Below are 25,638 nucleotides of genomic sequence, written 5' to 3' on the forward strand. Positions count from 1 at the left end.
GTTCTGTGTTTCCTCTGCATTCGGTCCCACAAAATCTCTTAATCCACAGGAAAAATAGGCAAAAAGTTTCCAAGGATATCAAAAATATGAGATGGGTACAACCAGGATTCAAAAGTTCTATTTCACAGGGAAAATTGGACAGCACTTCGCCCTCACTTTTATGCAACCCAGAGTGTCTGTGAATGCTCAGTGACCAAATTTATCCTGAACTATAACTCTGCCATGTTAAATAAGAATCATCACACACCTGCCAGAATTTAAAGTGCCTCTGATTAACCCAAAATAAAGTTCAGCTGTTCTAGTAGGTCTTTCCTGACATTTTCTTAGTTGCATCCTACACAAAAGCCATGGTCCGCAGAGAGCTTCCAAAGCATCAGAGGGATCTCAGTGATAAAAGGTATCAGTCAGGAGAAGGGTATAACAGAATTTCCAAGACATTAGATATACCATGGAACACAGTGAAGACAGTCATCATCAAGTGGGGAACATATGGCACAACAATGACATTAGCAAGAACTGGATGTCTCTCCAAAATTGATGAAAAGATGAGAAGAAAACTGGTCTGGGAGGCTACCAAGAGGCCTACAGCAACATTAAAGGAGCTGCAGGAATATCTGGCAAGTACTGGCTGTGTGGTACATGCGACAACAATCTCCCGTATTCTTCATATGTTTGGGCTTTGAGGTAGATGACAAGACAAAAGCCTTTTCTTATGAAGAAAAACATCCAAGCCCAGCTAAATTTAGCAAAAACACATCTGAAGTGTCCCAAAAGCATGTGAGAAAAGGTGTTATGGGCTGATGAAACCAAGGTTAAATTTTTGGCAATAATTCCAAAAGATATGTTTGGCGCAAAAACAACACTGCATATCACCAAAAGAACACCATACCCAAAGTGAAACATGGTGATGGCAGCATCATGCTTTGGGCTCTTTTTATTCAGCTGGAACTGGGGCCTTATTCAAGGCAGAGGAAATTATGAACAGTTCCAAATACCGTCAATATTGGCACAAAACCTTCAGGCTTCTGCTAGAAAGCTGAACATGAAGAGGAACTTCATCTTTCAGCATGACAACGACCCAAAGCATACATCCAAATCAACAAAGGAATGGCTTCACCAGAAGAAGATTAAAGTTTTGGAATGGCCCAGCCAGAGCCCAGACCTGAATCCAATCGAAAATCTGTGGGGTGATCTGAAGAGGGCTGTGCACAGGAGATGTCCTCGCAATCTGACAGACACACTACAGTTTCTGCGATGAGATTGCACATCGCACACTGTTCTGCCTTGATGCAGGCTTCTAAGCAGCATGCCCCCTTTTCCTATACTTAATATTTGTCAATAAAGTTGCTCGGTGACGTCACCACGTCATTGCACGTGACGTAACGACCTAAAACGTGAAGCCCCGCCGATACCTGTCACTATACAGGCACGATCGTCGGGGTAGGAGCGGGTGGGAGCCCACAGATCTCCCTCAAGGTGGGAGAGCGCTAGCGACGGCTCTGAGCCTTTGTTAGCACCAGAGTGGGAAACTCTGCGACGGCTCAGAGCTGTCGTTAGCACTCAAAGGGTAAAGGATCGTTAGATCTGAAACGTATTTGTTTCACAAGCTGCAATAAATATTGAATTTATTTACAGTGCTGCTGTACTCTCTTATTTGGATATCTATCGGAGGCTTTCGTGGTGTGAAGCCTGTCAGCGTGCACTTTTTTTTGCTTCTCTGGTGCTATAGGTTCTTGGACTCTCATTAAGATTATTCACGCCAGTAGTAGTCAACAGCACACATCAGAATATAAAAAAACTAAGAGTATGAAAACTAAGTAGCACAGAAAACCTTCTACACCTTTACATAAATAAAACACCATAATGACTTTGAATCCACCAGATCAAATTCACAGTAGCTGAGCTGAAGCGGACAGGGGGAAAAGGATGCCAAGGGGGTGGAGCTTATCACCATAACAATATGCAGGCCCAAGACTTGTGCAGGATTTTAAAATAAACTGCCAACATTTAAAATTGTGGAATAAAAATACCTCTCCTAAGGCCCCTTTGTGTCCTCTTGCCCAACTGCACTGTGAGAGATGTAACTGATAACTGCATAAGGCAGTTACTGGCTCTCTTAAAAAGACAGAACTCGTTTGTAGAAAAATGCAAAAATAAGGCTTTTTTATGCAAAAGAAATTGTGAATTGAGCTGCTAAGAGTCCAAAGGATGCTAGATAAGAAAATCCCTGTGTCTCATTCAACCAAATTCATTAAACACATAGGTAAAGCTCCTAAGGTGTAAGGGCTGTGACCCCCAGCTATGTAGTACCTGTAAGGAGAGTACTATTGGATAGCTCCTGGACTGTGTAGTGCCTGAGTCACTTACCTGGATTGCTGCACCTTTCCACAGGTTGCTGAACTAGTAGAGAGTCCATCCAGTCTAAGTAACTATACTGCAGAGGATACTGTGGATATACCTGTAACACCACAGGCGGAGGCTAGGGACGGATCCCTGAAACGTTTGAGGGCAGTTATGGCTGTTTAGATTACCCACTAGGGTTATGGAAAGCACATAACAGGGGTACTCCTCAACCCTGTTTCACTCAAAGTCTTCTTAACTCTTATTGGAGTGAAGTTGTCTAGGGGTACTGGGTCCCAAGTCAGCTCTGAGCCCACAAAACATATGAAAAAATAAAAAACTCTTGATAGTAGAGCACCTCTGAAGTCTTCAACCTCTCTCCTCAGAGGCTAAAAACAAACTGGAGAGGGAGAGGAGGTGGGAGGGGCTAAAGCTCTGTGAGGGTTCTTGACCTCCTGATAGGCTGGGCTATATCCCACATGTTATGAAGCTTTGGACTCTCATCAGCTAAGCAGGAAATACTTGTATTCAAAAGTGAGATGCACCCATGACCATTCCAATTTTGGCTGGAATGTCCCTTTAACTTTATACTATTATGTCCCCTTTACTATATCTAATGTGTGGTTTGCAACAAATGCTGCCAATTTAACTTTTTTATGTTAAAGATAAACATTTAAACAAACCACTGCACACTCAAATAAAACTGGCATTTATATAAACGATGGCATCTTTGTGGGCGTATAAAGGCTTCTCTTTGTTCCTACAAATAAATTACACATGATTTAAATATAAGCATTTATCCTATCTAATATCTCAGTAGTCAAATAAACAAAAAAGCAGTCTTTGCCTACTAATGAAGACAACAAAGTAAATGTGTATATCATAACAATGTTTCATTTATTTTAACATTTAAAATAAACATGCTGTCCAATAGCAAATAACCTTTGTTTAGAAGACGCACATCATCATATATAGCAATCCATTGTTTATTTTAATCTTGGCAACAGAAAACTTAATACACTTAAAGGGACACTAAACACCTTGGGCTAGATTAAGTAGTGCGTTATTTAGCGCTTTTGCTCATATGAAAACATCACCTGAACTAAACTTTTATTGCGCGTTTAACAAGTTAAGTAAAATGCTAAGTTCAGGTCTTCTGATATCATAACCATGCTAACTTCGTCTCGTCATAGACTTCAATGGACAGTGCAAACTGGGAAAAAAAACGAAACACTTATCACTTGCGCACTAACCTGAGAGGATTTAAACCTACAGCGCTAACCCGAAGGTATTTATGAATATTTTACATTCCAATGTTCTTCACTTAGGATAAAATGTTCGATATTATATAATATATATATATATATATATATATATATATATATATATATATATATATATATATATATATATATATATATATATATATATATATATTTAAAAATACATATAACATTTTCCCCTATGTGAAGAACATTGTAATGTAAAATATTAACAGTACATACATAGTAAATTACATTTTTAATTTTTTCAGGTATTTGAGTGGAAAGGGCATCAAAATATATATACATATGTGTATACAAAAAAACAAGGGCCCCTAATGCAGACAACTGACAATCAAACACCACTTAAGTGAATGTGAGGGATAAGAAATACTCACAAGTGAGGCAGCACAGATTGTTCCAATAATCGCCTGCTGAGATCTCAGTGTCCCAGCTCACTGAACTCCTGCCATATCTAAAACTGATACGGTGAGTGAGGATCACATGGTGAGTGAGGAAAAGTGTAAAGAGTGTGGTTGGACAAGTTAATTAAATATATATAATTATGTCAAATTGGATACAGAAATTTGTGATCTTTTATGCAACATGTTTAAGTATTGGGACTTGATAGATGAGTCGTTTGACACAGAAACTTTGTATGATTTTCATTTTATATATCGCAAACAAGTTTTTATAGACTACACTCTAATTGGCTGATGAGTTTTCTTTATTGATTGGATGATTTGGCGTTTAAATATGACTTCAACAGACTTGCATATTATGCCTGACAAAACAGCGTGAGATAGCTGAGAAACACATAGCAATATGCACTGATGTAAGCTGACATTGTACATTTGATTTTATGCTTTTAATGTTTTTAGTAAATTGATTGGCTTATACTACTGGAATCTGTACGATTGACCTCCTAATCCAGAGAATGTTAATCCAGACATGATCTCAGAGGAGCAGAGACCAGAGTTCAGTTAGCGTGGACACTGAGATCTCAGCAGGCAATTACTGACACAATCTGTGCTGCCTCGCTTATGAGCATATTTCTTATCCTGCACATTCACTAAGGTGGTGTTTGATTGCCAGTTGTCTGCACCAGGAGGCGCCATTTTTTATGTGTTTTTAGCGATTGGAAGATTGTCAGATAATGGAAGGAGCAGCCTAACCCATCACATTCCATTTCTGGGACACTGGCACAGTAGAATTCCAGAGAGAACAATTGAATCGGAAGACGTTGGTCATTGTTTACCTGGTTCATTTGGATTGTACCCATACAAACTCGGGCACATTGTGAATTTTGTTGTATTTGTGTAATTGATGCCCCATAAACACACTTATACATACATGTGTGTGTGTGTGTGTGTGTGTATATGTATGTGTGTATATATATATATATATATATATATACAGGGAGTGCAGAATTATTAGGCAAGTTGTATTTTTGAGGATTAATTTTATTATTGAACAACAACCATGTTCTCAATGAGCCCAAAAAACTCATTAATATCAAAGCTGAATAGTTTTGGAAGTAGTTTTTAGTTTGTTTTTAGTTATAGCTATTTTAGGGGGATATCTGTGTGTGCAGGCGACTATTACTGTGCATAATTATTAGGCAACTTAACAAAAAAAAAATATATACCCATTTCAATTATTTATTTTTACCAGTGAAACCAATATAACATCTCAACATTCACAAATATACATTTCTGACATTCAAAAACAAAACAAAAACAAATCAGTGACCAATATAGCCACCTTTCTTTGCAAGGACACTCAAAAGCCTGCCATCCATGGATTCTGTCAGTGTTTTGATCTGTTCACCATCAACATTGCGTGCAGCAGCAACCACAGCCTCCCAGACACTGTTCAGAGAGGTGTACTGTTTTCCCTCCTTGTAAATCTCACATTTGATGATGGACCACAGGTTCTCAATGGGGTTCAGATCAGGTGAACAAGGAGGCCATGTCATTAGATTTTCTTCTTTTATACCCTTTCTTGCCAGCCACGCTGTGGAGTACTTGGACGCGTGTGATGGAGCATTGTCCTGCATGAAAATCATGTTTTTCTTGAAGGATGCAGACTTCTTTCTGTACCTCTGCTTGAAGAAGGTGTCTTCCAGAAACTGGCAGTAGGACTGGGAGTTGAGCTTGACTCCATCCTCAACCCGAAAAGGCCCCACAAGCTCATCTTTGATGATACCAGCCCAAACCAGTACTCCACCTCCACCTTGCTGGCGTCTGAGTCGGACTGGAGCTCTCTGCCCTTTACCAATCCAGCCACGGGCCCATCCATCTGGCCCATCAAGACTCACTCTCATTTCATCAGTCCATAAAACCTTAGAAAAATCAGTCTTGAGATATTTCTTGGCCCAGTCTTGATGTTTCAGCTTGTGTGTCTTGTTCAGTGGTGGTCGTCTTTCAGCCTTTCTTACCTTGGCCATGTCTCTGAGTATTGCACACCTTGTGCTTTTGGGCACTCCAGTGATGTTGCAGCTCTGAAATATGGCCAAACTGGTGGCAAGTGGCATCTTGGCAGCTGCACGCTTGACTTTTCTCAGTTCATGGGCAGTTATTTTGCGCCTTGGTTTTTCCACACGCTTCTTGCGACCCTGTTGACTATTTTGAATGAAACGCTTGATTGTTCGATGATCACGCTTCAGAAGCTTTGCAATTTTAAGAGTGCTGCATCCCTCTGCAAGATATCTCACTATTTTTGACTTTTCTGAGCCTGTCAAGTCCTTCTTTTGACCCATTTTGCCAAAGGAAAGGAAGTTGCCTAATAATTATGCACACCTGATATAGGGTGTTGATGTCATTAGACCACACCCCTTCTCATTACAGAGATGCACATCACCTAATATGCTTCATTGGTAGTAGGCTTTCGAGCCTATACAGCTTGGAGTAAGACAACATGCATAAAGAGGATGATGTGGTCAAAATACTCATTTGCCTAATAATTCTGCACTCACTGTGTGTATATATATATATATATATATATATATATATATATATATATATATATAGCTTCCGGGGTGCACTTCAAAAACTACTTGATAATAACACACTGATATAAGAAGGCCCATGCGGTATTTGTTATTGATAATCTTTAATCAAACGTGAACGTTTTCAGGGTCGTCTGAGGACGGGGGTGACCCTGAAAAATCAGTATGTATATATATATATATACACATAAACACATACATATATACACACACATACACAGCACTTTCCATTCACACACCTTGTCATATACCATAACTTAATTTTAATGTATTTATGTTGTGTTTAATGCAACTTTATTTTATTTTTTTAAAGCCCTAACCCTTTAACGCAAAATCTTCAGTAATGCTCTCCCGACGAGCACAAATTTATGTGCTTTTGTGGTTGCATTTACTTGCGACTTGTACTATGCGCGCAAGTTATTAGTTATTAAAATTAGCACGCCATTTGTAAACTAGCCCCTTGTAATTATAAGACATTTCTGTTGTCTTTGCACCAGGGAGCAAAAAGTGTGTGTGCTCTAGCAGTAGGTAGGAAATCCCTACTTTGTTTTTCAATAGCCAAACTCAACACACCACTTGCCTTATTTGGAGGAGCCAATTTGGGCTTGAGTCTGCAACTGATAAGGCCAGCCCCAATAATTATGTTAGTATATATTGCATTGTTTTGCAGTTGTTATCTGAAAGGTATGTAGTGGGGTTAGCCTTGAGACATGTCCATTTCCAGCTCTAGAAGTTAAAAAATCTACAATACTCAAAGCAAAAATAACATGAAAAGGGGGCAAAATAAAAAAGAAACCATAATACAAAGTTTTTACAATGCATAACTGAACATTATATATACAAAACTGCAAGGTGTTTATTGCCCCTTTAATTGTATTCTTCATTTTAGCTCATATTACCTTATGTACAACACAATATCAACAATTTCTTGTTGTATTCAAGAGATTTGTAACCAATACATATTAAGAGTGCCTTATATGTCACAAAATAAGCCATACTTACCAGGCCATCTGTTTTGGCACAAGTCGCATATCTGTAGTAAACTCACAGAGTTTCTCCTAAAACAAAAGAAAAAACGAATATCAAAATGACAGCACTATGGATTATGTCAGTTAAGGACAATAATAAAGATTAAAAATGAATCTCAAATTTACAAAAAGATGAAAGTGCAATTATACATTTGAAGATTTATTTTATAAGAGGTGGACGATATTAAGCCTCTCAGCTCAGGTCTTACAGGTCTATGCATAAATATGCATTCATGGTTTCTAATTGGGTGATGTAAAAGAAAGGGTGCACGTGTCTCTAATGATACGTGCTTCAGCCCCCAACCCCCTTAAAAAGTGATGGCAAATCCAAGCATTTAAGGGGAGTTTTATTCATCAACCTTGTAAAAAAAGGGTGCTTAACTGTTGACACGCACCTGCCAGTTGACTTTTACTATTCCAAATATATTTGAGCATTAATTTGTTTGTTTTTTTTATGCAGAAAAATATATATATATATATATATATACACACACATTAATATTAAAATGCCCAGAAACAGCTGAAGGACTTACCTACCCCAAAGGCTGCTTCAGAAGGAGCAAAAACATTAAAATGGTAGAATTTAGAAAAAAAATATGTAAGAAAGACCACAAAACTGCCTTGCAAATTAAATAACTGATCTGGTACAATGGCCAGTAACCCATGTAGAAGGAAACTGACCAGCCACCAAGAAAGGTTTATGAATAAAGCGTTAACCAAGAGGCTTATGAATTGGCATTAGCCGTCTGAGCCTTTCTTTAACCATAAAAAAATTATTAAACAAGCTAGAAGATTGTCAAAAATCCTTAGTAGCTTGCAAAATAGAATTTAAAAGCTTTGATCACATCCGAATAATGGAGAAGTGTATCCTTAGAATTCTTTTTATAAAGGACAAAAAGAGAAAACAACAATCTCATTATTGAAGTGAACAGAAGAAACCACCTTAGGCAAAAAGTCATACTTCATTCTGAAAACTTCCTTATCCTGAAGAAAAAAAACAAGATAAGGATGCTCACCACATAGAACAGATAAATCAGAGTCTCTTCTAGCAGAAAAAACAAAATAAACAAAACCTTCCAGGAAAAAAACTGAATATTCAAAACATGCATAGGTTCAATATGGAGGAACCTTTAAAACTCTGAAAACCAGATAAGATTCTATGGATGATAAATTGGTTAATCACAGGCTTAAACATGACTTAAAAGCTGGATAAAATTCTGAATATTCGTCAATCTTTGTGTAAAATAAAACAGAAAGAGCAGAGATCTGACCCTTTAAAGAACTAGTAGATAAACCCTTATCCAAACCCTCCTGAGGAAGAAGAAATCTAGGATTTCTAAAAGAGTGCCAACTGAAGTCATGTGACAAACAACAGAACATAAAAACCTTCCACATCTTGTGATAAATCTTCCTTGTCACAGGTTGACAGGACTGAACCAAAATGGCAGAATCAGAAAAACCCCTCTGTCTAAAAACTAAGCATTCTGTCTCTATGCCATCAAGTTTACAGATTTTAAATCCTGATGGAAAAACAGACGTGACAACTGGAAATTTGATCTCCAAAACCAAGTCTTGCGAGGCCAAGATGGAGCAATTAGGATTACTGATGAGACCTCCAGCTCAGTGGCATATTTAGGTTTTGTGCTGTCCTATGCACATAAAATTCTGCTGCCCCACCCATACAAGGTTGTTACGTATTTATATGGCAATAATATTTTTTGGTTGAAGAAATTGCGGAATCCCAGAGCACTCATAAGATAAAACGTAAACTTTTATTGAGTCCAGTAAAACTGAGCAAACAAGCTCAAAAGTGTATATACCTAAGTATACCTTTGCTAAAACCAAGAAGAGCAACAGTTGGAAAACGGTTATACCAAGTTATTAATTATAACCATTATGGTTACCACTACTGCTAATAGCACTTCGTAATAGTTAAATTCCACTCTAGAAATTTCATATCTACGTCTATAAAGTCATAATAAAGAGAAATAAGTGTGAACCTATTGTTACAAAAAACGCTAACACACAGTGTCAACATTATAACACACAAGACTATTACAGTGTTTCTTAGTACCTTTTAATAATTAAACTACAATTTTGAAATTTTGTATACAATTGTTAAAAGTCACAAAATGTATTATGCTTTAAAAGAAACTAGTATAAAAGGTATTACAAGTAACAATATAATAACTGAGTACTCAGAGATTTATTTCCCAATAGTGCTATTTCAATATAAGCTACCTCAAATTCACAGCAGTCTTTCTACTTCAGGAAGACACTATGGCAAGTCCAGTACAACTAACAGATTAATGTATATAATGTAGCAACTAACTATTTATTTGAATAACCACTATCCCAGTGGTTACCAGTTAACCTCTCCTAATACCATACCTCCCAAGCACCACATAAATGGTGATACTCTCATACAAGAAAGTTTCCAAAAGCCTTTAATGAACATCAAGATATTTTATCTAAGACTCCAATTCATGTGGTAGAGAACAAATACCTTAACAGACTATAAAATAACTCAATAGTTATAATTCAACATATATACTACACAGATAGTGTATTTGTTCTAAGGTGAGGAAACCTTCAATTGATCATAAGGATTCCTAATATGAGAATATGAAATCTCAATAGAGATAATATTTTCAGGATAGTTTAGCCACTGGGCATTTTTTATGCCCCCCTGGCAAAAAGTAAAATTAATAAGCTACAAAAAATAAGGAAAACTGTGTATCCAAACAAAAAGTACATTATATTTTATCTATCTATTAGTCTTTGCAAAACCTATTTGCCAAACCCAAATTATACCCCAGGGAGCCATCCCCACGCTACACACCCACAATATTAATGCAGATTCGAGTTCCTATGTGTTTTTAAATCACACACACTCACACCAAGATTTTTTATATATTTGGTTATATTAATAAAAGTTATGTTTTATGTTGTAAACTCTATCCTTTGATTCTTCTTTGCCAAATCAGATGTCTGGTAATATTTAGGGGGACAGAAGTGCTAAATAAGTGCAACCTTTGAATCCCAATTCTTTTTGCGATTCGAACCCATGTTCACAATTTGTTTTGCTGCACAAGCACTCTACCTCACAAGGTATATTTCCAGTTAAACCCGATAGAGCACCCCCACTCAAGTCAAGTAGTGCTTAGGCTATTCCCTTCTTTGAAGTCCAAAGCTCAAAAGTGAACAGTGCATATCCAGAGGTAAAACAATGAGCGTGGCACCAGTGGCTTACATGTTTCGGCGTGGAGCCGTAATCATAGCCTATGGTGCTGCGCACATGTGTGCCATTAAAAAGTGTAACATAATATCCAATAGGCTGCAATCAGACTATGTGACTGAGGCTTTACGCCAATTACAAAATCAACATGGTTACTCAATGTTACCTTCTAATCCTACATCTATCTTTAGGAGACAGTTAATGGATATTTTGGATGATGGTGTTGAACATGGGTTTCTAGATGAACAGACAGCATCTTTTCTAAATGTACAATATCCCAAGATCCCCATGTTCCACCTTTTTCCAAAGGTCCATAAGTCCCTCACGGATGTGAAGGGACGCCCCATTGTGAGTGGAGTTGATTCTTTACTTGAAAGACTATCGTTATGGCTTGATGCCATACTTCAGCCCCTGGTTCATGCATTACCTTCCTATACTAGGGATAAAAAGCATATTATCAATCGTTTGACTAACCTCAATTGGAGAAACAACCATACTTGGGTTACAATAGATGCTGTATCTCTATATACATCTATACCTCACTCTAAAGGCATTTTGGCGGTCAGATTCTTTTTAGAACAAAATACGCAGTATACTCTGGGATTCCAGTCTTTCATTATCTGTGTATTGGAGTTTCTACTTACTCACAATTTCTGCTGTTTTGAGGGCAACTATTATCTCCAAAAGTGTGGCACTGCCATGGGGGCAAAATTTGCCCCCTCATATGCTAATCTTTATCTTGGCAGCTGGGAAATAGAGAACATTTTTGGAGACAATAATCCCTACAGGTCACATATATATTTTTATAAAAGATATATTGATGACCTGCTGTGCATTTGGTCCGGACATGCTGATAAGATCAAGAACTTCGTCGCTTGTATAAATCATAATGAGCTGAATCTGAGCTTTACCTATAATGCTGATTCTATTAGTATTGATTACCTCGATTTAACTCTAACAGGCAATCAAGATGGGTCCATCTCTACAAAAGTGTACCGTAAACCTATATCCGGTAACACCCTTCTCCATGCCTCCAGCTGCCATCCTAAGAATACCTCATATGCTGTGGCTAAAGGCCAGTTTATGCGTATTAAGAGGAATTGCAGCAAAAATGAGGATTATTTAAAGGAAGCAAGTATGCTTGAGGAAAAAACAGAGAAAATACACAAACAGACCTATTCAACAAGCTAAGGAACAAGTAGATGGCATCTCTCGAGCATCTATGCTACAAGATAAGAACAAAAATATTTCTGCACACTTTATGGGTGTCAATTTTGTGACAAATTATAGTGCTCAATATTCAGATATTTGTAGCATCATTAGAAGCCATTTTCCCCTTTTGGCTGCTGATGAAAAACTTTCCACCCTAGTCAAAAATGGTATTAGATGTTCATACAAGAAGTGTGCTACACTTGCTTCTATATTATCTCCTACACAACTCAGACAGACCTCCCAACCATCTACCCCCTGGCTCAGACACCTAGGTATGTTTAGATGCGGACACAAGAAATGCAAACCTTGTGACTTTGCCCTTTTGACGACAGAATTTAGGTCTTCTGTGACAGGTCATGTATATCCTATTCAGTCCTGTTTAAACTGCACAAGTACTAATGTCATCTACCTAGTCACATGCACGATTTGCCAACTTCAATACGTTGGACTTACCTCTACGGATGTCAATTCCCGTATTAGGGAGCACATCTCCACGCTTACCAGAGGTACTGCCACCACCCCGTTGGTGCAACATTTTGCAACTAAACACAACTGCTGTCTTAATTCTTTCAAATGGACAGCCATTGAAAAAGCTAAGACACCAAAAAGGGGTGGCAATATTGAGCAGACTTTGGCTAAACGTGAAGTTTACTGGATTTTCCAGCTCAGAACCAGACTTCCCTTGGGCCTTAACTCGAGATTTGATCTCATCAACTATTGGGAATAAGTACATCAATTTTCCCCTCTCTCTCTTTTCTCCACACTCACACATCAGGCAAATATATATATTTAAATATTCCTATGTAGTCAATTCAGGATATTGTCATCTTGATTCAGGCAGCAGTACAGCATTATATCTTGTGTTTATCAAGTTATTTAGTGTAACCAATTTCTCATAATATAGAACTGCTGTGGTATACTGCATTCTCTGTTGATCTTTATTTATTTATTTTTAACCTGTATATTTTTTACCTGTATATCATTGCTAGCTGTGTCTTTTATATGGTGTTACATATATTTCTCTCTTTTATACATATATATACATATATATATATATATACACATACATATATATATATACATATATATATATACATATATATATATATATACACATTATATATATATACACACATTATATATATATATATATATATATATATATATATATATATATATATATTCTTTGTACATCTATACCTTAGTATTGTAACGCTATATAATTTCTAATGCATACATATCGCATTGCAATTTTCTTTTTAGTCTTTTCTCATTTAACTTTATTCCATCTATATACTAGTTGTGATTATGTTTCTATATATAAGGGCTCTATTGTGCATATATTTGGCACTGTTTTACACATCTTATACTTTTGTGTACCTCTGGTCATTTTTTGACCGCTTAGCTCCTATACTGAAATATATATGACACTTACACATTTTAGTGTCTTAATACTTTTATGACAATAGTATATGTTAGGTCATTTCTATTCTATACTGTTACTATACAACTGTGTTATCCTTTTTTATGACTGATCATCATCAATGTTTATCTAACTGTTCCTTATACTTTGCTATTGTGTTTTTAGGAATATACTATACTCTAGTTGTCTAGCTCTCTTGGGGGTTAATTTTTCTTACACTTTATTGTTTAAATGGGCGTGTTTCTCTCTTTCTAATTGGGCATTGCAGCCTATTGTATATTATGTTACCCTTTTTAATGGCACACATGTGCGCAGCACCATAGGCTATGATTACGGCTCCACGCCGAAACATGTAACCCACTGGTGCCACGCTCATTGTTTTACCTCTGGATATGCACTGTTCACTTTTGAGCTTGTTTGCTCAGTTTTAATGGACTCAATAAAAGATTACGTGTTATCTTATGAGTGCTCTGGGATTCCACAATTTCTTCAACTATCTTGTAACCAGGCGAGCATTGGTATCCCTGTCTATTTCCTCAAAGCAGCAAGTGCCGGGTGAAGACGCTGCGGGACACCCCCCACAAAATACGTCATGTCTGACGCATCTTTTGAGTCATTCAGCCAGCCGCAGGCCGGGAACTCCGGATAGAGGCGGAAGGGAAGGAGAATAGCAGAGGACGCTGCTGCCGGATATGGTTCCGATACTGCTGAAAGGGATTCCCCTACCTTTAGTGCGCATAGGTACACCTCTGACGGCTGCCGCATACTGAGAATCTTTTGGTGTGGTGAGTGTGTCCCTCATAAGTCCCGGTTACCGGAGTTGGTATGCTTATTGTCTTTATAGGGGTTTACCACATTTCTCTCTGTGCTTAATAATATTTTTTGGTCATAGTGTAATGTGACTTTTCCCCCCACTGCATTTCCAAAGTAAATGTACTATGTCTGAGGATCAGTGAACCTCGCAAAAAATCTGGGGAGTTCTTTGTTAAAACAAGAAGCCATCATATCTTCTTCCAGAAGACCCAATAGGTCTATAATCTGACTGAAGATTACCAGATGAAGAGACCATTTTCCTGGGTGAAGGGATTGATGACTGAGAAAGTCTGCTTCCCAGTTGCACAACCTCTGGAATATGAACTGCAGAAATTATACAGTAATGGCTTTCTGCATAAGTCAGGATTTGGGAAACCTCCCTCATCGCCAGGAAACTGAGTTCCTCCGTTGATTGATGAAAGCCACTGCTGTGACATTGTCTGACTGGAAATGTAGATAAGTATCTCTTTTCAGGAGAGGCCAAAACTGAAGGTCCCTGAAAATTGCCTGGAGTGCTTTAACCTTTATAAGTTACTTCGCCTCCCTAAGTAACCAAACTCCATGTGCTCTCTGAGACCCCCAGACTGCACCCCAACTTGAGAGACTTGCAACTGTCAAGATCACGGTCCGATTTGGACAGACAAAAGTTCCCAAAGGACAATGGACGAATGATAGATCCACCAAGAAAGGTATTATCTTGTATAGGCATCCAAAATAATCTTTTAAACCAACTGAGGGTAAATCCTGCACTACTGGTAAAGCATACAAAACTATAGGAAGCATCAGGAAAAAGGATGAGCATCTGAGGCTGTCATCATCAGACCTACAACTTCCATACAAAAGAGCCGGAGAAGGAACTAACCAAAGATTTGCACAAGGTGAGAGTAACTTCATCCTTCTCTGTTCTGTCAAGGAAAATATCATGGAGACTGAATAGATTATCATATCCAGAAAAGTATTACTGGATTGAGGGGACAGAGAGCTTTTTGGAAAATTTACTTTACAACCATACTCTTGAAGAAAACAACAAAAGTCTATTGGAATGATATATTGCTAAAGGTAAAGATAGAGCCTGTTCCAAGATAACTTCCAGGTAAGGAACCACCAAAACACCCTAAATTCTTATTACTAGTAAGAGAGACCTGAGAACCTTTGTAAAAATTCTGGGCACGAAAACCAGACCAAATGGTAAAGCAACAAACTGAAAACACTTGTTCAGGAATGCAATCTTATGAAGTGATGATAAACCCTGTTAATAGATGAAGCTAAGCATCCTTCAGATCTATAGAAGACATGACGTTTCCTTGTTGAACAAGAGGAAGAATCGCCTGAATAGTTTCAATCTTGAAAGAAGGAAACCTGAGAAACTTGTTTAAAGTTTTCAAATTCAGAACAGTTCTGCAAATTATTTATTTCTTGGGAACAATAAAGAGGTTGGAATAGAAACCCTGACCCTAGTTCAATTCCGGAATGGGAACTATTACACCCATAGATTCTAGATCTGAAATCAACTGAAAAAGGCTTCTACCTTTACAGGATTCCTTTTAACATGAGAAAGAAGAACTTTCCCCTGGGAGGCCTTGAACTGAAACCTATTCTGTATCTTTGGGAAATAATGTTCAGCACCCATGGATCTTGAGCAAACTCAAACCAAGGCCACTGAAAAAGGCGTAATCTACCCCTTACCAGAAGATCTGAATCAGACTTGGTAGTGGAAAGGAAGAAGATTCAGTTTCTTGATCAGAGACTGACTGTTGATTTTCTGAAAATACTTCACACTCAGAGGATAAATCAGAAGAATCAAGGACTGGAACATTCAGTTTAACAGATTTAGGCTTAAGATAAGCTAGTAGAGGAATTTATCAGAAACCACCTTCTTACGCTTACTTGGATGCGGTATGCCCACCGACGTCAAAGATATAGTAAAGAGTACAAACTATTTAAACCCTGGAACAAAATCTGCATAACTCCCCTGTGTAGAACAAACAGAGAGAGGACAGATCCCCTTTAGAAGCAATTTGCAAAAAGCAGTTTGCAAAAAATACACCAGATATCAGAGGATCTTGCTTCTGGAGGTATTAGTATCAGCAGAAGAGGGGACAGAATCAATATGCTCCACAGTTCTTGGAAGTAATGAAGTATTACTCCTTCAGCAAAGGCTTAAAGGGATAGTTTTACTCAAAAATGTTCTCCCCTTTAATTTGTTCAAAATAATACATTTTAATTGCTGTAGTGTATTAAATTGTTTTCAAGCAGCTTTATATTTCGACATTTGAAATAGCTGATTTAGCCTGTGGTATCCCCACCTATACTGAAAGTTTCTATACTTAAAGGGACAGTAAAGTCATAATTAGACATTCATGATTTAGACAGAGCATACAATTTTAAACAACTTTCCAATTTATTTATATTATTTAATTTGCTTCCTTCTCTTGTTAACCTTTGCTGAAAGGTTTATCTAGGTAAGCTCAGGAGCAGCAAAGAACCTAGGTTCTAGCTGCAGATTGGGGGGTGCAAATATATATACCGATTTTCATTGGCTCACCCATGTGTTCAGTTAGAAACCAGAAGTGCATTGTTGCTCCTTCAACAAATGATACCACGAGAATTAAAATTATTTGATAATAGAACTAAATTGGAAAGTTATTTAAAATTGTATGTTATACCTAAATCACAAAAGAAATATTTTGGGTTTCATGTCCCTTTAACCCCTTAATGACAACTGACGTACCAGGTACGTCATGCATTAACAAGCAGTTAATGACAATGGACGTACCTGGTACGTCAGTTGTCTAACAGAGTGCTGGAAGTGATCACAATCACTTCCAGCAGCTCTGAGGGTATTGCAGTGATGCCTCCATATGGAGGCATCCTGCAATACCCCTTTACAAGCTTCCGATGCAGAGAGAGCCACTCTGTGGCCCTCTCTGCACTGGTAGCGATGGTGCCGTTTGACCGGGTGGGAGGAGGGAGCGTGTGCGCGCGTGCACGAGGGCATGCACGTGAACACGCGTGCACGTGGACGCGCGTGCACGTGCACACATTAGCCACACTGACACCAATGAAGTTAGGAAGGGGGAAAAAAAGTTAAAAAAATTTTTTTTCCATATAAAAGGATCTGGGAGGGGGAGGGGGAGGGGGTGGGGGTATTGTGGGGGGGCTGCTACACTACAGAAATAATTAAAGATGGCGGTAATTAGGTAGGGGAGAGGGTTAGAGAGCTGGAGGGGGGGATCAGGGAGGTTGGTGCTAAGGAAGGGGTTCATCACAACTAAAATATTTTATTATTTTTATTTAAAAAAAAAAAAAAAAACTCTTTTATTTAGTACTGGCAGACTTTCTGCCAGTACTTAAGATGGCGGGAACAATTGTGGGGTGGGGGAGGGAAGAGAGCTGTTTGGGAGGGATCAGGGGGTGGGATGTGTCAGGTGGGAGGCTGATCTCTAAAATTAACCCTGCAAGCTCCTTACAAGCTACCTAATTTAACCCCTTCACTGCTGGGCATAATTCACGTGTGGTGCTCAGCAGCATTTAGCGGCCTTCTAATTACCAAAAAGCAACGCCAAAGCCATATAAGTCTGCTATTTCTGAACAAAGGGGATCCCAGAGAAGCTTTTACAACAATTTCTGCCATAATAACACAAGCTGTTTGTAAATAATTTCAGTGAGAAATCTAAAATTGTGAAAAATGTAAAGTTTTTTTTTTTTATTTGCTCGCATTTGGCGGTGAAATGGTGGCATAAAATATACCAAAATGGGCCTAGATCAATACTTGGGGTTGTCTACTACACTACACTAAAGCTAAAATTAACACTACACGCTCTCTAATTAACCCCTTCACTCCTGGACATAAAACACGTGTGGTGCACAGCGGCATTTAGCGGCCTTCTAATTACCAAAACGCAACCACAAAGCCATATAAGTCTGTTATTTCTGAAAAAGGGGATCCCAGAGAAGAATTTACAACCATTTGTGCCATAATTGCAGAAGCTGTTTATAAATAATTTCAGTGGGAAACCTAAAGTTTGTGACAAAATTTGTGAAAAAGTGAACTTTTTTTTTTTTTTATCGCATTTGGCGGTGAAATGGTGGCATGAAATATACCAAAATGGGCCTAGATCAATACTTTGGGATGTCTTCTAAAACAAAATATATACATGTCAAGGGATATTCAGGTATTCCTGACAGATATCAGGGTTCCAAAGTAACTAGCGCTAATTTTGAAAAAAAGTGGTTTGGAAATAGCTAAGTGCTACTTGTATTTATTGCCCCATAAATTGCAAAAAAAGCAAAGAACGTGCAAACATTGGGTATTTCTAAACTCAGGACAAAATGTATAAACTATTTAGCATCAGTGTTTTTTGGTGATTGTAGATGTGTAACAGATTTTGGGGGTCAAAGTTAGAAAAAGTGTGTTTTTTTCCATTTTTTCCTCATATTTTATCATTTTTTTTTAGTAAATTATAAGATATGATGAAAATAATGGTATCTTTAGAAAGTCCATTTAATGGCGAGAAAAACGATATATAATATGTGTGGGTACAGTAAACGAGTAAAAGGAAAATTACAGCTAAACGCAAACACTGCAGAAATGTAAAAATAGCCATTGTCATTAAGGGTAAGAAAATTGAAAAATGGTCCGGTCATTAAGGGGTTAAGTATAGGCTATTGACAGGCAATGTAAAGACAGCCAGAAGAAATTACACTCTCGGTGGGGTGTACAAAAGAGAACTAATAAAATGATAATTTTCTATTGTTCTCTCTAAGTATTGAGCTTTGGTTTACAGACAGACACAAAGGATAACATAATGAGATCTGATTCTACCTGCAAGATCAACTCATTGTAATAGACTGTGGTTTCAAAGCACAAAAACAGCTATTTCATATACACAAATAAAGCTGAAAAATCTATTTCTTATACAGGTTATACTCTGTATCTGGTATAACAAGCAATTGGAAATACATTAAGGGTAAAAACATTTTACAGTATACTGTCCCTTCAAGTGAACTTCAGGAGCATTAACTATCCGTACAGCATCGGATGATCGCTAACCCAACAAAAGGTCGAACTTAGAAGCACACAAGAGGCAAAGCATGTGAAAAACAAAGCATACTAAAAAATCTGCCACATTAACTTACTGGTGTGCACACAACGTGCCTATACGAATAAAAGTGAGGGAAAAGCTGACGCATAAGCCCATGAGTGCTAACCAAGAAATAGTGCAATGAAAAAAACAATGCATAAAAAAACTGAAGTGCGCAAACAATCTGACATGCGCTAACATAAATACTTAACACACCTCAATGCCTACTAAAAGGGTGAAATAAAGTACTTATATGCCGAAGACAAAAATTCCGGACATATTGGTCCCAAGGCTATGATATACCCATAAGTGAGTACCTATTAATAGGTGCCAATAACAACCCCTACACTTACCTCCTAGGCACCTATACTATTGGAAGCCAATCCAGTGCTGTGCGCTGTATAACGTTGAACCAACAGGAGAAGGCTAAGGACTGGTCCCTGCGACATCTGGGCCAGGCATTTGGCTAACTCCCATAGGGTGTTCATGTGCCACTACCCATACTCCATTGACATCCCTCTGTCCAGAAAGTAGCTCTCTGAGGAAAAACTGGGCCTTGAATAGGTCAGAGCATCACAAACATCTGGAGCACCTTAATTCTTCACCTTCTTTCTGCAAAGGCAAAGACAAGACTAGTTTCCAGTAAGGTAAGAGGGGTTTTAAGGGCTCTGGGAGTTTTAGTATCTTTGCCTCCTCCTAGTGGCCAGGAGTATAATTTCCAGGAGTAATGGACCACCTTTATGAAAAAAAAGTCCATAGCTTATGAGAAAAAAAAACAAATAAAGCCATTGTGGCATGAACTGTGAAGCTAATATAGTAGCTTTCTACTGGTCACACCACATTCCAGAAACTTAACGATACAATCAGGAATTCCCACTCTAAAGCCCAGTTGTTGTTGTAAACTGGTTGTAACAACAAATATCTGTATTAAAGTCTTTGGATATATTTTATGTTACCACCAGTTTACAATAGCAATGGTAACTAGGCCTCAGAGTTGGAAGAATGAAACACTGTTGGATAGAATTTACATTAATGGACAATTCTATTATATTTAAATACAGGTTTACTTTTTTAATATTTTAACATAATATTAAATTACCATTCCTACCTTTAGAGAGGATGTTCCCATCCAAATATAACCAGTTTCTGTGAAAATTGCAAGGTACTTATAATGAAAAGATACCGACACCTGCAGGAAATTTCCAGCATTGGGATTCATTCCAGGAAGTGTCTAAAAAATTGAAGAGAAATTTTTTTTTACACATTTTTAAAGAATGGTTGTACTAGTTGTGGACTTGATGGTTTCAAATTATACTAACAGGGCAAAAGCACTACTCTAAAAGTATGCAAAGCTGTTTCCATAGGAGGTATCATAAACAACATTTGTATACTATACCCTTTATTGCCTGTGTTTCTCATTCTTCAAAAATAAACTCTCTAAATAACCAACCATATCTAGTAAATAAAAAAATAAAAATAAAAAAAAAGATAAAATGCCTGCTAGAGACAAGAAGCACTAACATATTGTATGGATAATCTACATGAGTGTAATGGCAAGCAGTAATAGCCCCAACCAATTGCAAGAGTTCAGGGCCACCCAAACAAGGGAGTGTTAAGCTGACTGATCTTGCCACTTATGAGGTGGAAAAGAGGCTAAAGAAGCAGTTTTTGTTTTTTTTAAATTTGTTGTTGTGGGTTTGCTAATGCGAGCCTGCACTGCAAAGCATCAAAAGCCACAAATCCAGCTTGATAAATTTACCTTAGTATCTTTATTTTATTTAGGACTTTTATTACATGTTAAGTGGATGTCAATTGAAGCAACTTAAGACAGTCAACACAATCCTCCAAATCTGGTATGTTGTTCTTCTCTAAGCAATGGTATTCCAGCTATTTACTTCCCAACAAAGTACTGCAAAACTGGTAAACTCTCACATGGATAATAGCACATACCAATGTATTGCAGCCTGTTTCATCCAAGAGGTACAGGTCCTTGCCAATTGCCACCAAAATATATGCTGTTCTGTCTTTAAAAAGGACTGTCCAACATGAAGGTTTAGCCTTGGAACCTAATTGAAAACAGCAACAAGCAAACTGAACCTACCAATTCATAAAAAAGTTAACAACCTTATTACGTTCTTGTCAAATTATCAGTTACCTGTTATTTCTGGCATCCTGCGCAATTTCAATTCATCAATATTTGATGATAGATTAAATCTTAGAGCACCAGTTAATATGGTAATACCAGTTCCATATTCTGTGTGAAAAACCTTTGCTTCCAAAACTTGGTTCTGTGACATTTCCTAGGAATAAATAACAAAACTACATAAGCTTACACATATAACTACAAGTACTGCAAGACATACTGGAATTCATAATATCACTTCCAGATGGTACCAAACTAGATCGCACTTTCAGCAGAAAAATATATTTAAATATATTCAAACATTTATAATCCAAAAGGTTATTCACCCTGAAATATAATTAGTTTTTAATTAAATAGCAAGATGCTGTATATTCATGGCTGTAATGTTTTTGTTTTTTTTGGTAAATTAATTCCATTAATCCATTCACAATGTCATGCTTTCCCAAAGGTTTCTGTCAGATTATTTTGGACAATTTTTAAATATCTTGAAGATATTATCACATATTATTGGTTTTGTAGTTCTCAAAACTGTGAATTTGTGTCTGCAGAAAAAAACAATGCCCCTTCTTCACAGCAAAATGCTTTCAAATGAACATACAGAGTTGATAAATAGACCTTAAAGGGACATCATCATGAAAGTTAACTTTTGGGTTTCAGATAGAGCATACAATTTATAGATTTCAGATTTACTTCATTCTCTTGGAATCCTTTGTTGAAGGAGAGCAATGCTCTACTGGGGCCTAACTGAATACATTAGGTAAGACAGTGACAAACAGCTACCTTACTACAGTAGTGCATTGCTTCTGAGCCTACCTATGCAGGCTTTTCAACAATGGATACCAAGAGAACAAAGCATATAAGATAAGAGAAGTCAATTGGAAAATGTAAGCTTTACATTCCTGCTTTTTAAATAAAGATAGCAAGTGAACAAAGAAAAATTGATAATATAAGTAAATTAGAAAGTTGCTTAAAATTGCATGCTCTATCTGAATCATTAAAGAAAAATTTGAGTTTAGTATCCCTTTAATTTTAAGATAGTCTCTAAGGAACCGGCTAAACGCGGCAGTCTGAGTATTCATGTTTTATCGGCAATTTTGTCACATCTGAAGCTTTGAATATCACAGCCTTATTGCGGATTCTCAAATATGCAAGAACTCTGGCGCTAGCTTTCATGTCAATTTGTAGTAAATTCATATAAAGTCACAGCAGAAACAATGTCACATCTCCAACTGAGATCATTTTAGATGGAATATGTGACTGTTCATCCATAGGCTCCTAAAACAATCATAACTGGCCACTAACAGCAAGCTGATGACCCCCGCATAGAGAGGCTGTAGCAGTTATATAGGAAAGATCATGTTCAGTGCATATTTAATTCATAAAACACATAAAAAATACACTTCCTCCAATTAAAAATGGGATCTTTCAAATAAACTATCCGCAAGATATGTTTAAAATGCATATAAGATAACCCAAATGTCTGCAAACAATAAAAACGAAATTTATGCTTACCTGATAAATTTATTTATTGACATGGTGAGTCAACGGATCATCACAATAACTATTGGGAATATCACTCCTGCCCAGCAGGAGGCAGCAAAGAGCACCACAGCAAAGCTGTTAAATATCCCCTCCCTTCCCTCCAACCCGTTATTCGACCAAAGTAAAAAGAGAGAAAGGAAGCAACAAGGTGCAGAAGTGTCTGTGGTTTATAACATAACAAAAAAATATGTCTTAAAAAACAGGGCGGGCCGTGGACATCAAGAAATAAATACATTTATCAGGTAAGCATAAATTTTGTTTTCTTTCTAATGACACGGTGAGCCCACGGATCATCTAATTACTATTGGGAATCAATACCCAAGCTAGAGGACACAGATGATAAGGGAGGGACAAGACAGGGAACCTAAACAGAAGGCACCACTGCTTGAAGAACCTTTCTCCCAAAAGAAGCCTCAGCCGAGGCAAAAGTATCAAATTTATAGAATTTTGAAAAAGTGTGAAGAGAGGACCAAGTTGCAGCCTTGCAAATCTGTTCCACAGAAGCTCCATTTTTGAATGCCCAGGAAAAGGAAACAGCCCTCGTAGAATGAGCCGTAACTCTCTCAGGAGGCTGCTGTCCAGCAGTTTCATAGGCCAAGCAAATGCTACTCTTCAGCCACAAAGAAAGAGAAATAGCCGTAGCTTTCTGCCCCTTACGTTTCCCAGAGAAAACCACAAACAGAGCAGAAGACTGACGAAAATCCTTAGTCGCCTGTAAATAGAATTTCAATGCACGCACCACATCTAGGTTGTGCAGCAGGCGTTCCTTATGAGAAAAAGGGCTAGGACATAAAGGAACAACAATCTCCTGGTTAATGTTACGATCTGAAACCACTTAAGGGAGAAACCCTAACTTAGTACGCAAAAATACCTTAACCAAATAAAAAATAAGGTAAGGAGACTTATACTGTAATGCAGAGAGCTCTGAAACTCTACAAGCAGATGAAATAGCAAAAAGAAACAAAACCTTCCAAGATAACAATTTAATATCTATGGAATGCATAGGCTTAAACGGAGCCTGCTGAAGAACTTTAAGAACAAGGTGAAGACTCCAGGGAGGAGTAACCGGTTTAAACACAGGCCTGATTCTGACCAAGGCCTGACAGAACGATTGCACATCTGGTACATTCGCCAGACGTTTATGTAACAAAATAGACAAGGCAGATATTTGACCCTTTAAGGAACTTGCCGATAAACCCTTCTCCAAACCCTCTTGGAGAAAAGACAAAATTCTAGGAATCCGAACTCTACTCCAAGAGTAGCATCTGGATTCACACCAATGCAGATATTTACGCCATATCTTATAGTAAATCTGCGAGGCCACGTCCGTGCAATGAGAATCACTGACGCCCCCTCTCCTGTTTGATTCGAGCAATGATCCAAGGAAGGAGAGCGAACGGAGGAAATAGATATGCAAGACTGAAATTCCAAGAGACCGCCAGAGCATCTATCAGTACAGCCTGAGGATCCCTTGACCTCAACCCGTACCTTGGGAGCTTGGCATTCTGCCGAGATGCCATGAGATCCAGTTCCGGTTGTCCCCATTTGAGAATCACGCTGGAAAACACTTCCGGATGGAGTTCCCACTCCCCCGGGTGAAATGTCTGTCTGCTCAAAAAATCCGCTTTCTAGTTGTCCACTCCTGGAATGTGGACCGCAGACAGACAGCAGTTGTCGGTCTCCGCCCACTGAATAATCTTGGCTACCTCTGTCATGGCCAAGGAACTCAGAGTTCCCCCTGATGGTTGATGTAAGCCACTGAAATTATGTTGTCCGACTGTAACCTGATAAACCGGGCCGAAGCTAACTGAGGCCAGGCCAGAAGAGCATTGAAGATTGCTCTCAGCTTTTTATGGGTAGAACAAACTCCTTCCGAGTCCATGTCCCCTGAACTTTAGAGAGCCCCAGACTGCTCCCCATCCCAGCAGACTGGCGTCCGTTGTCACAATCACCCAGGAGGGTCTGCGGAAGCAGGTTCCCTGGGCGAGAGGATCCCGAGACAACCACCAAAGAAGAGAATCCCTTGTCTCCTGATCCAGATGTAATCGTGGAGACAAATCCGCATAATCTCCGTTCCACTGCCTTAGCATGCATAACTGCAGAGGTCTGAGGTGGAAACGGGCAAACGGAATGATGTCCATGGCAGCTACCATTAGACCGATCCCCTCCATACATTGAGTTACTGATGGCCGAGAAGAGGACTGAAGCGCCAGACAAAAATCGAAAATCTTTGATTTCCTGACCTCTGTCAGAAATATTTTCATTGATATGGAAACAATTATGGTTCCCAAGAACACTACCCTTGTAGTTGGAATTAAGGAACTCTTTTCCAAATTCACCTTCCATCCATGAGATCGCAGGAAGGATAACAACATCTTTGTGTGGGAGTTTGCTTGTTAAAAGGAAGGCGCCTGAACCAGAATGTTGCCCAGATAAGGCACCACTGCAATGCCCCGCAACCGGAGCACCGCCAACAAGGATCCCAGAACTTTTGAAAAAATTCTGAGAGTTGTGGCAAGGCCGAATGGGAGAGCCACAAACTG

General features: G+C 38.2%; 1 protein-coding gene across 1 annotated transcript in view; it reads right to left on the minus strand.

The window, feature by feature from the left end:
• Positions 1 to 25,638, minus strand: part of VPS16 (VPS16 core subunit of CORVET and HOPS complexes) — a 340,863-nt gene that overhangs the window by 305,253 nt on the left and 9,972 nt on the right. Inside the window, exons 5-8 of the mRNA XM_053698545.1 lie at positions 21,566 to 21,710; positions 21,361 to 21,476; positions 20,519 to 20,641; positions 7,615 to 7,670 (exon numbers count right to left, since the gene is read on the minus strand). Coding sequence (XP_053554520.1) covers positions 7,615 to 7,670; positions 20,519 to 20,641; positions 21,361 to 21,476; positions 21,566 to 21,710 — 440 coding nt within the window. The remainder of the gene's footprint in view (positions 1 to 7,614; positions 7,671 to 20,518; positions 20,642 to 21,360; positions 21,477 to 21,565; positions 21,711 to 25,638) is intronic.

The sequence above is a fragment of the Bombina bombina genome, chromosome 1 (assembly GCF_027579735.1).
Source record: "Bombina bombina isolate aBomBom1 chromosome 1, aBomBom1.pri, whole genome shotgun sequence".
NCBI lineage: Eukaryota > Metazoa > Chordata > Amphibia > Anura > Bombinatoridae > Bombina > Bombina bombina.